Genomic DNA, 11,487 nt, shown 5'->3' on the forward strand with positions numbered 1-11,487 from the left:
TTTCCAAATTATTACTCTACAAACCATATTGTACCCTCCCAAGCGCTTAGGACAGTGAACCGTATGAAGTACTCAATAAATACCATTCACTGATTCATCAATTGAGGCTTGACCAACCTATTTTATAGATTACATCTTTACACATGGATTAGATACTATAAAAGGGAGGCAATTTATTTCATGCAAGTTTAGTTCCGTACACTTTATTTGGGATCCAGCCAAAATGGAGTCCTCAAAACACCCAAGCCACCAGTTTACTGATGAGCTAAACTGCAGTGGGGAATCCTGCCCAGATTTACATAGGAAAACGTAAGAGAAAATACAGCAGCCTCCCCTACCTCCCATCTCCCCTGTAAATACAATCTTCAGAGGCCAGAAAGCAGCCGAAGGCAATGATGTTCTCAACAGACAGGCCACACCTTCCCAAGAATATGTCCTTATAAACAAGTTTATTAGGGTACCAAAACATAAACAGGCTGTATTCTGAGAGATCAGTAATTAAAACAGGATGTTAAATCGTGACATTTAAAGCAACTGAAACATCATTTCCAATTAGATGACTTTAAATTAGACTAATTTATCTGAATGAAAAGCAACCCAGACAGTCTCCATAAACAGTTCATTTCCACACATTCACTGGGTTCTTCAAGAAAGACAATTAAAAAGTGGTGGTCTCAGTGGTATACCCTGAAACTTATGAGGTGTTTTTGGGGAGAGAAGAAATAATAGCCACTTTCCAATTCCTGGGCGCTAATAAAACCTGTCTCTGAAAACGGAATACACTAATATTCAATCCGGTTTTTTTCAGATGTATTAAGCATACCCCTGAAGAGGCTGAATACTTCCTGAGTGACTTTTGCATACCTCGAATATTCCTTGAACAAAAACTCAAAGGTACCCACACGGCGGGGGGGGGGGGGGGGGGGGGGAGGGGAGGGGCAGAGGGAGTGATCACCCCCATAAACTTAGAACGGACAGGGGATGGGGCCTTCGCCCCCACAGCTGGAAGGGAAGTCATACTGACCGTGACCAAACCTGCCAGAGCACCAGAAATGACAGCTGAGCCCGGAGGAGGGGGGGACCGGCAAGGGGCTGGGAGGGCTGTGGCCTTCAAGGCAACTGGACACCCCAGTCCTGGCCCTGGCGCCCAGGGGTGACCAGTTCGGCAGTGGAAGGGGGCAGGGGGAGGAGGGCTAGACAATACAACAGGCATTCAGTGGGTGTTTATTACAACTGGGTGGGTACAGAACACTGGGGTAGGCACTTGGGAGAAGGATAATGGGGATGCGATCTCCCACCGGAAATGACGCAGAAGACACGGGAACAAGAACTCACGTGGATGAACTGGATATAAAAAGAGAGAGTCCGAAGTGTCCTCTCATCTTCCCTGCCTTTTCCCCCTTTCCCTTTGCCCTGCCCCTCTCTTTCCTTTTTCCCCCCACCTCGAGGCCATGAACCGTGTCTACAGCTCATCTTTGTATTTCTTTTCCCGCGCTCAGAACAGTGCTTTGCACATAGTAAACGCTATTATTCCTACTTCACTTGGCCCCTTCAGAGCCCTGCCAGCTCACCTTCTGCGTTCTAAATGAAACACTGAAACTCCTCAACTAAAGTCCCAAGTTTTAGGCTGTGCTAATTTAGAGGTGGTAATCTAAGAGAGGATGTCTGCAGGATAAATTTAATAAAGACTTTAGACAAAACTTCTGCTTGATTTTGAACAACTTTAAAAGACTATTTACCAGCAAATTTAATAAGAAATTTCCTCAAACACTATTAGTGGATGAAGAACTTTTTCGGTTCCGGAACAAAATACTGATAGCCGGTATCGGTTTCGATGTCTATGATCTACACACATGATCACACCAACAAGGATAATTGAATCCCCTACAAATGGTACAAAATCATTTAAGACATCTGCTTCGTAATTCCACCAAACTTCACAACCCTTTCTCTATTTTGACTACAATGATTGGTTGTGGCACGTTCCTCTGTATAAAACCCTGAGGTAAAAAGACTTTTAATACAATAAAAAGGGAAACGACTCTTTTTGTTCCTCTGTATTATACTGCAGGCAGTTAAAAAGTATTTAAAAAAAAAAAAGGAAAAGGGGGAAGGGACAATCTGAAAAGTTCCTCTACAGTTTGGTCACAAAGCTGTGCCTGGGCCAGAGTGAAGCGGGCCTTCTGTAAGCCGTAGAAAAGAGTTTTGTTTTCTTTTTGTTTGTTTTTTTTAAAAAAACACTGCCTCAGTGCCGAGACGGACGCCATTTCCCATCCCTACTGTTGTCCCTTCTGTTATCGTAGTCGTGGCTCCAGCCGTCCTGGACCCGATCTTCGTAGCAGAAGTCCTCGCGGCCTCCTCTGTAGTGATGGTCGGGGCCGTGATCGCCGTAGCGCGGTTCCCGGGAGTGATGCCTGTCGGACTGGTAGGGATGAGAGTTCTGTCTGACTTTGCGGTGTGAGAGGGGGCTGTCCTGGCGCCGCTGGGAGCTGGAGGACGAGCTGTACGAGTGACCGTGGGGAGGTCCTGGAGGGGAGAAGCCGCCGTGATCCGGGTGCTGAGATCCAAACTTCCCGCCGTATTGGGATCCCGGCGACCGGAACACGTTGTTCATCTGGGAAGGGAGAAATCAGGAGGCGAGTTAATGGCCGTTTGGGATGGTCCAAAGAGGGCTAATAATAATAATAATGGCATTTGGTAAGTGCTTACTATCTGCCAGGCACTGTACTAAGTGCTGGGATGGATACACACACATTAGGTTGGACACAGTCCCTGCCCCACATGGAGCTCACGGTCTCAACCCCCATTTTACCGATGAGGTAACTGAGGCCCAGAGAAGTGAAGGGACTTGCCCAAACTCACACAGCAGGCAAGTGGCAGAGCCGGGATTAGAACCCATGACCTTCTGATTCCCGCGCCCGTGGTCTATCCATTACACCATGCTGCCTCTCATGATGGAAAAGCCGGCCGCTCCTAACTGGACTACGCTCAGCCGATGTTTCCACGGTGGTTACGGCAAGTCATTCATTCATTCGTACTTACTGAGTGCTCACTGTGTGCAGAGCACTGTACTAAGTGCTTGGGAGAGTACAGTACAACTCAGCATTCTGGGTGAAAAGGACGGCACCCTTCAACTACCGTGAGAACCTCAGTTATCTGAAGTTCCTCAGACCACCCTGGTCCCGATGCGCACGTGGCTAACTCTGAATGAATGAGGTGGTTTAGAGGATGTGGCTACATTTAATGTATCAGCTGTAAATAAGAAAGGACGGGAAGGATGATATTTGGGCATTTTACCCATCCTGAGAGTGAGGAGCAGCATGGCGTAGCGGAAAGAACACGGGCCCAGGAGTCAAAAATCCCAACTCCGTCACTTGCCTGCTGTTTGACCTGGGGCAAGTCACTTCACTTCTCTGGGCCTCAGTTATCTCATCGGTAAAATGGGGATTAAGACGGTGAGCCCCATGTGGGACACAGACTGTCCAACCCAGTCATCTTGAATCTACTCCACTACTTAGTGAACATTCAATAGTATTTATTGAGCGCTTACTATGTGCAGAGCACTGTACTAAGCGCTTGGGATGAACAAGTCGGCAACAGATAGAGACAGTCCCTGCCGTTTGACGGGCTTACAGTCTAATCGGCGTCTGCAACACAGTCACCTCGTAAGTGCTTAACAAATACTATTAAAAAAAAAAAAAGAAAGAAAAGACCCACACACTGGTGTCCATCCATATCATCCCAAGTGGCTACACCAGAGGAGTAGAGACCTTTGCCCAGTATACTCATTTTCTCCAGTGCCATTTAGCGGAGCACCTAATATTCCCAAGCTTTTTATATATCAGACAATTGTAAGCCCTTGAGAGCAGGGATCAGGCCTACCAACTCGTACTGTACTCTCCCAAGCGCTTAGTGCAGTGTTCTGTACACGATAAAGGCTCAGTAAATACCATCGACTGATGGCACATCACCAGCCAGTCACAGGATGCACTCAGTCACACTTGCACCCGGGGAAAAAGTCCACGCCTGGCTAACCGGCACAAATGCTCCAGAAAAATCGATCTAGGAATGCCTCTTCTGGCTAACCCACCTCTGGATGGATGAGTTTTACAGACTTTAAATGAGAGGCCCATGAAAAATTCAGTGTGGATGAGGTCTATAACGTTTTACAAAAGGGCAGGCGTAAACTCCAATTAGGTTTTTCTAAATGGAATCCTGAATATTTCCCAGGCACAATGAAAAAAGGAGGTTCTCACAGATGCAACTGGATAAATATTTCAACATTGGGCTGGGGTTCTGATTATTACTAGAATTACTCAGACTGTAAAAGCAACCCACCACAGCATGTCTCTGAAGATTTTCTGGCGAAGAGAATGATCTCTGCATCATATGCCCCGAATTATACCCCGCTGACGTGTTCTCCATGTTCCTTTCATATCTGCAGGAAAAGCCAACGTTGTTATAGGAGGCGATGACCGCTGGGGCCCAAAACAATTCGCAGATTTCATGAAGAAGAAAAATGATTTCGCGTTTAGCTCACACTGCTGAAAGACGATCAAACAATCCGGACGTCAATTACTACAGACGTCAATTACTCTGGGAGAGAGTCATTAGGTAACCCAGGGCAAACTTCTACCTCCGCTAAGCTGATTTCCTAACTCATCCTCCCCAGAGCCAGACGGTATTTGTGACCTAGCCACATTTAGACTGCAACCAACAAGAGGTTTGGGTAATTCACAATTGTAACAGCTGATGGCACCAAATTCTCTTCGGAAACACATTATCTCCATAAAAAAGAATCTGAGCCCTTCAAGGGACGGGGCCTGCGTCTCATTCCCACTAGGATACGTTTTCCTAGTGCATCGTACAGCGCCCTGCACACAGTAAGCACTTAGTAAATACTATTACTATAACAACTACGAGGTCAGCCCTTAAAAGCGTTTATTTCTGTGGGCAATACTGACAGACTTGGGGCTTCTTTAAATTACGCACCATCGTTCTAAAGCGTGGCCTTAACCCACACTTTAAGGAAAATGTATTCCAACTTCGGAGCATCACATCCCACCTAATTTACTATATTCGCTTCAGTATCTTTTGTTAGAATCTGAACACTGGGGTCTTCCTCCTCCTTATCCCCCACCACTAGAAATGCTATACAGGTCTGTTGCTCCCCCTTATCTGCAACTGAATTTAGTGCCCGCCTCCCCCAGATAGATCGTAAGCTCCTTACCAACTATCGTCCTCTCTCAAGCGCTCAGGACAGTGCTCTGAACCCGGTAAGCGCTCCATAAATATCACTGATGGACTGACTGAAGCAGAGTCAACAACTTAACTGCCCTGGCATGGCTCCTGAGAGTCTAGATTAGTTCCTACCTGCTAGAAGGAGTGGGCATTGGTAAGTTAGATGGGCTCGTGTTACCATACTGGGAATACGGTGAACCGGTATCTTGTGAGACGTGACTGCTTCCTGAAGAAAGCAAGTGTGAAATTTAGTTTTTTCCCCGAGATGACCCAATTAAAAAAGCTAGATAGATTCTGTTACCACATGGACACCTCTGAAAGATCAGATATGCTTTGGCATTGTATAATTAGCTCTGGAGTTTCATCAGAGTGAATCACCAAGGCACGACATCAGGTTTACAAAACAAGGTATAAACTGCTAATACCCAGTGGTAAAGATGCAATCGAAACGCAACATTCTGAATCATCAAGCCAAACACAAGGGCAATTATATTAAAGTTTTTAACATCTCCAGTGATTTTAAACCATACGAGTAAAACAAAAATCATCTGAAGAGAGTTCTTCGCTTTCCCTCTTAGGGAGGAGGCAAAATATTCCACCACTTCAACAGATTCTAAGTATTTCTGGTGATATCTCAGGCAGGGAAATGGAATTTTCACGTTGCTACCTAAATTTTCATACACGCTTACACTTTAAAGGCAGAAGATGCAGGCAAAATTCTTATAGGCGGGTCTGAATATCAGCAACACATTACTCTGGGATTGCAACACAAGCAAGCAAGTTATAAAGAAAAGCTAAAATGATGGAAAAAAGCTTTCCTCAAGCATCTCATTACCGAAAAAGGATGAAAGTGAGGAGTTGCAAATACCATAACTCTCGGGTATTCTCTTACTTTCCCAAGCACTTTATACAGAACCCCGCACATAATAAGCACTCAAATACCAGAAGCTACGCCTTTTGCTCTTCCCTGAAACCTAAGTTTTGGTCATGTCGCTAAATTCCTCGTGGACCAGGATCACATCTACCAACTCTATAGTATTTACTCTCCCAAGCGCTTAGTACAGTGCACACGGCAAGCACTCAATAATTACTACTGACTGATTGATCACTATATGAAATTTACTGAAAGAGGAGATTCAAAGCAATAAATAACTTGGCAATGTGACACTGTCAATCAGCCACTGTTTTCAGCTGCCAACAACAGATTAGGCCGAAGAAACAAAAGTATTTTAGTTTGCCTAATACAAAGACGTTATTAGATACATGGATACCTGATCTGAATTGAATTTTGATGGGCCTTCCAAAAAGTTTGATTCCATTAAGTAGATTCATTCCGTAAGGAACAGATTCTTCATGTTTGAAATTCACAAATGCAAATTGCTTTGGTTTACCATCCTTATCCTTAGGAATTTTAACATTAATTACGGGACCTGCCTGCAAATCAAAGACAAAAAGGGTTAAATTAAAAGAAAGCAACTGAAAATAAAAAGGTGATCCTCTTTCAAGGAATACAAGGTGAATTGAACTAAAAAATGCCTCAGAAAAGCAAAGCACACAGAAGGAAACCACAAAGAGCAGATCATTTTTTAACACAGAAATGTCCCCTGTACTGCTGAGGGGCGATCAATTTGATACCCCGGCCCCACGGCCCTTATGTCCACATCCTTATAATCTACTATTTTCCCGACCAGTGGGGACGTGTCTTGACCCCTAGACTGCTAGACTTTACTAAATGATAATAGTAATTATGGTATTTGTTAGGCGCTTACTATGTGCCAACCACTGTTCTAAGTGCCAAGATAGATACAAGGTAATCAAGTCGGACACAGTCCCGGTCCCACATGGGGCTCAAGGTCTCAATCCCCATTTTCCAGATGAGGTAACTGAGGCCCAAAGAAGCTAAGTGACTTACCTAAGGTCACACAGCAGACAAGTGGCGGAGCCATGATTAGAACCCACGATCTCTGACTCCCAAGCCCGTGCTCTTGACACTAGGCCTTGTTGGGGGGTTTTAACTCATTGTGGGCAGGGAACATTTCTACCAGCTCTGTTGTATTGTGCTCTCCTAAGCGCTTAGTTGTTTAAGCCCACGTTAAATACCATTGATTGACTGAGAAATAACAATTGCTGCTCCAAGGAGTTTGGTCTGCTTGGGTGGCCTACCCTGCTCACTATATTCAGACAACTCTAAACGTATAAACATGTTTAGAGTCTGGGCCTGTGAATCCAAAGATCAAGGGTTCTAATCCCGGCTCCGCCACTTATCTGCCGTGTGACCTTGGGCAAGTCACTTCACTTCTTGGTGCCTCAATTCCCTCATCTGTAAAATGGGGATTAAGAGTGTGAGCCCTGGGTCCAACCCGATTATTGTATCTATCCCAGTGCTTAGAACAGTGCCTGGCACAGATTAAGCACTTAAACACCATAATAATTATTATATATGTCCTGCTGCCATAATGAATAAGAAACCCTTGGACTGGTGGGAGGAGGAAAAAGAGGGGGAACAATGGCAACAGCAGTCCAGGGAACTGTATTGGGCATTCCAGAAGCAACATGGTGGCTGCTTTATAATTATAATAAATTGTGGCAGTTACTAGGTGCATTAAGCACTTCAGTAGATGCCCTATAATCAGATCAAACACACTCCCTTTCCATACGCAGCTGAAAGACTAAGAAGGCAGGGAAAGCAAGTATTTTTTCCCCATTTTTCAGGTGTGAAAATTTAGGCACAGAGAGGTAATTGTGTCACCCAAGATTACTCAGGAGGACAGTGGCACACCTTGGATTAGAACTCAGGTCTTCTGATTTCTAGGACACTATCATCTGTAAAATGGGGATCAAGTACCTCTTCTTCTTCCGTGGACTTTAAGCCTCATGTGTGACAGGGAATGTGTTTCCTTATACCTATCCCGGCTCTCAGCACAGTACCCTGCATATACTAAGTACTTAACTGCCACAATTAAAAATAATAACGGAATTTGTTAAGCCCTTACTATGTGCCAAGCAATATACTAATCATTACTACTATTACATAAAGGTTAAGGAAGATGAATTATGTCCCACCAGATAAAGTTCAAGACAAACAAAAACAAAACCCAAGTCATTCCAAGAAGGTTGCATTGACTCATCTCTGTCATTAACAATGTTCATTAGCCTCTCACCCTTACAGACAGTTTCCATAACAACGCACAGTTGCAAATATATCGCTTTGCAGTACTACGCAATTATCGCTAACACTGCTGACAGTGTCATCACTCACGTTAACCTGATTGACACAAGGTTTAGCACGCAATCCTGGCCGAGCCAAATCACAATCGTGTTACGGTAGCCAAGTTTCATAACACTCTGTCCAAATCACACTCTAAAAACATCAAGCTGTGGGGTGAATGATTGGGAACTGGTGCTTGGGAACACGTATATATATGTTTACAATCTAACGCGGGAGACAAATCAATCAGTGGCATTTATTGAGTGCTTCCTACGTGCAGAGCATGTACTAGGCGCTTGTTATATGTACAGTATAACAGAGTCAGTAGATGTGTTCACTGCCCACAACGAGCTTACAGTCTAGAGGGGGAGACAGACATTAAATTACAGATATGCCTGTAAGTAATGTGGGGCTGAGGGTGAGTAGAAGATGTAAATCCAAACAGACAACACATTTCAAACCTTTAATTTTGGCAAAAGTCTAGGGGCATTCTTGCAGATACACATACATACACGTATGTTTGTACTGTACATGCAATGATTGATTTTGGCTACTTTAATTGGAAAGATACTCCCACTACAGCATAAGCAACCCGAGGCCTGGGAAGTTGTCACTCTTCATTCTGGACCCTGCAAATGCCTAATAATAATAATAACGATAATAATAATAATGGCGGCATTTGTTAAGCACTTACTATGTGCAAAGCACTGTTCTAAACAGCATGGCTCAGTGGAAAGAGCCCGGGCAGGGGAGTCAGAGGTCATGTGTTCAAATCCCAGCTCTGCCACTTCTCAGCTGTGTGACTTTGGACAAGTCACTTCACTTCTCTGTGCCTCAGTGACCTCATCTGTATAATGGGGATGAAGACTGTGAGCCTCATATGGGACAACCTGATGACCCAGTATCTACCCCACCGCTTAGAACAGTTCTCTGCACGTAGTAAGCGCTTAACAAATACCAACAGTATTATTATTACCTACCCCAGCGCTTAGAACGGTGCTCTGCACATAGTAAGCGGTTAACAAATACCAACAGTATTATTATCTACCCCAGCGCTTAGAACAGTGCTTTGCACGTAGTAAGCGCTTAACAAATACCAACAGTATTATCTACCCCAGCGCTTAGAACAGTGCTCTGCACGTAGTAAGCGCTTAACAAATACCAACATTATTATCTAACCCAGCGTTTAGAAGAGTGCTCTGCACGTAGTAAGCGCTTAACAAATACCAACAGTATTATTATCTCCCCCAGCGCTTAGAAGAGTGCACTGCACGTAGTAAGCGCTTAACTAATACCAACAATATTATCTACCCCGGCGCTTAGAACAGTGCTCTGCACGTAGTAAGCGCTTAACAAATACCAACAGTATTATTATCTCCCCCAGCGCTTAGAAGAGTGCACTGCACGTAGTAAGCGCTTAACTAATACCAGCATTATCTACCCCAGCGCTTAGAACAGTGCTCTGCACGTAGTAAGCGCTTAACAAATACCAACAGTATTATTGCCTACCCCAGCGCTTGGAACAGTGCTGTGCACGTAATAGGCGCTTAACAAATACCAACAGTATTATTACCTATCCCAGCGCTTAGAACAGTGCTGTGCACGTAGTAAGCGCTTAACAAATACCAACAGTATTATTACCTATCCCAGCGCTTAGAACAGTGCTGTGCACGTAGTAATCGCTTAACAAATACCAACAGTACTATTACCTATCCCAGCGCTTAGAACAGTGCTGTGCACGTAGTAAGCGCTTAACAAATACCAACAGTACTATTACCTATCCCAGCGCTTAGAACAGTGCTCTGCACGTAGTAAGCGCTTAACAAATACCAACAGTAGTATTATTATCTACCCCAGCGCTCAGAATAGTGCTCTGCACGTAGTCAGCGCTCAACAAATACCACCACTAAGCCACGCTGCACCCCGCTCAGTACATACCACTTCTGAAAGCCAAATGAGAAAGGAAAATAACGAATGAAAGAAACGCTCAGCGCCCACCAGTAACTAAAGGGCCAACAGCTTGACAAGGCCACGCCTGCCACTGCTCCCTTTCACCTCCGTTCAAATGGAAGGAGCAACGATGGCCAGCCGCGCATGCGCAGACGGGCAGGCCGCTAGGCCCGAAGCCTCAGGTCGCGTAGGACCGGAAAGAGGGTAACGGGAAGGATGGGACCGCCACCCCCGTACCTGGTGGAAGAGCTCGAACAACAGTTCCTCCGTCACCTTGGTGTCCAGGTTGCCCACGAAGAGGGTTCGGTCGGCCTCGGCCGCGGAAGCGCCCATCCTCACTCCCGCCGGCCCGGCGGCGGCGGCCCTGACCTCCCCACGCGGTGACGTCATCAACGTCCACCCAACTGCGCAGGCGCCGCTTGTGTCGCCTGCCTCTCCACCCCTCCTCCTCCCCCCTCCCCTTGCCCGCCTGCCTGCGCACGCGCAGTAGCCGAAGTTCGGGGAATTAACGGTTCAGGCCGGTCGGTTGGGTGGCGGCCTTCATTCATTCAATAGTATTTATTGAGCGCTTACTCTGTGCAGGGCGCTGGACTAAGCGCTTGGAATGGGCAAGTCGGCAACAGATAGAGACAGTCCCTGTCCTTTGACGGGCTTACAGTCTAATCAGACTGTACGAGAAGCAGCGTGGCTCAGTGGAAAGAGCACGGGCTTCGGAGTCCGAGGTCATGAGTTCGAATCCCAGCTCTGCCACTTGCCAGCTGTGTGACTGTGGGCAAGTCACTTAGCTTCTCTGTGCCTCAGTTGCCTCATCTGGAAAATGGGGATTAAGACTGTGAGCCCCACGTGGGACAACCTCATTCCCCTGTGTTTACCCCCCGCTTAGAACAGTGCTCTGCACATAGTAAGCGCTTAACAAATACAAATACCAACATTATTACCCCAGCGCTTAGAACGGTGCTCGGCACATAGTAAGCGCTTAACAAATACCAACATTATTATAATTATTAATCGAGGGAGACGGACAGACAAGAACAATGGCAATAAATAGAATCGAGGGGATGAACATCTCATAAAAACGGTGGCAACTA

The 11,487-nt window shown here is 45.6% G+C and overlaps 1 protein-coding gene across 3 annotated transcripts; it reads right to left on the bottom strand.

The window, feature by feature from the left end:
- Positions 1–430: 430 nt before the first annotated feature.
- On the bottom strand, positions 431–10,786 carry RBM7 (RNA binding motif protein 7). 3 transcript variants are annotated; one of them, XM_001506959.5, is made up of 5 exons: positions 10,637–10,786; positions 6,513–6,675; positions 5,374–5,467; positions 4,339–4,438; positions 431–2,614 (listed from the first exon to the last, which is right to left on the bottom strand). In XM_001506959.5, the coding sequence occupies exons 1-5, from the start codon at positions 10,730–10,732 to the stop codon at positions 2,246–2,248; spliced, it is 822 nt and encodes a 273-aa protein (XP_001507009.3). In that variant the 5' UTR covers positions 10,733–10,786; the 3' UTR covers positions 431–2,245. The 3 variants fall into 3 exon arrangements, with proteins under 3 accessions (XP_001507009.3, XP_007660986.1, XP_007660987.1); XM_007662796.2 differs by lacking the exons at positions 5,374–5,467; positions 6,513–6,675 and having other exon boundaries at positions 2,246–2,614; positions 10,637–10,728; XM_007662797.3 differs by lacking the exons at positions 5,374–5,467; positions 10,637–10,786 and having other exon boundaries at positions 2,246–2,614; positions 6,513–6,596.
- Between the last annotated feature and the right edge of the window lie 701 nt (positions 10,787–11,487).

Source organism: Ornithorhynchus anatinus, chromosome 11, assembly GCF_004115215.2.
Source record: "Ornithorhynchus anatinus isolate Pmale09 chromosome 11, mOrnAna1.pri.v4, whole genome shotgun sequence".
Classification (NCBI taxonomy): Eukaryota; Metazoa; Chordata; class Mammalia; order Monotremata; family Ornithorhynchidae; genus Ornithorhynchus; species Ornithorhynchus anatinus.

What these genes read in the sequence shown, in the direction of transcription:
- RBM7 (XM_001506959.5), bottom strand. Translation starts at nt 10,732, where the DNA reads ATGGGCGCTTCCGCGGCCGAGGCCGACCGAACCCTCTTCGTGGGCAAC. An exon ending in CAAAATTCAATTCAGATCAG is followed by an intron (nt 5,468 to 6,512) that starts GTATCCATGTAT and finishes TGCTTTCTTCAG; the next exon opens with GAAGCAGTCACGTCTCACAA. An exon ending in ATCTTCAGAGACATGCTGTG is followed by an intron (nt 2,615 to 4,338) that starts GTGGGTTGCTTT and finishes CTCCCTTCCCAG; the next exon opens with ATGAACAACGTGTTCCGGTC.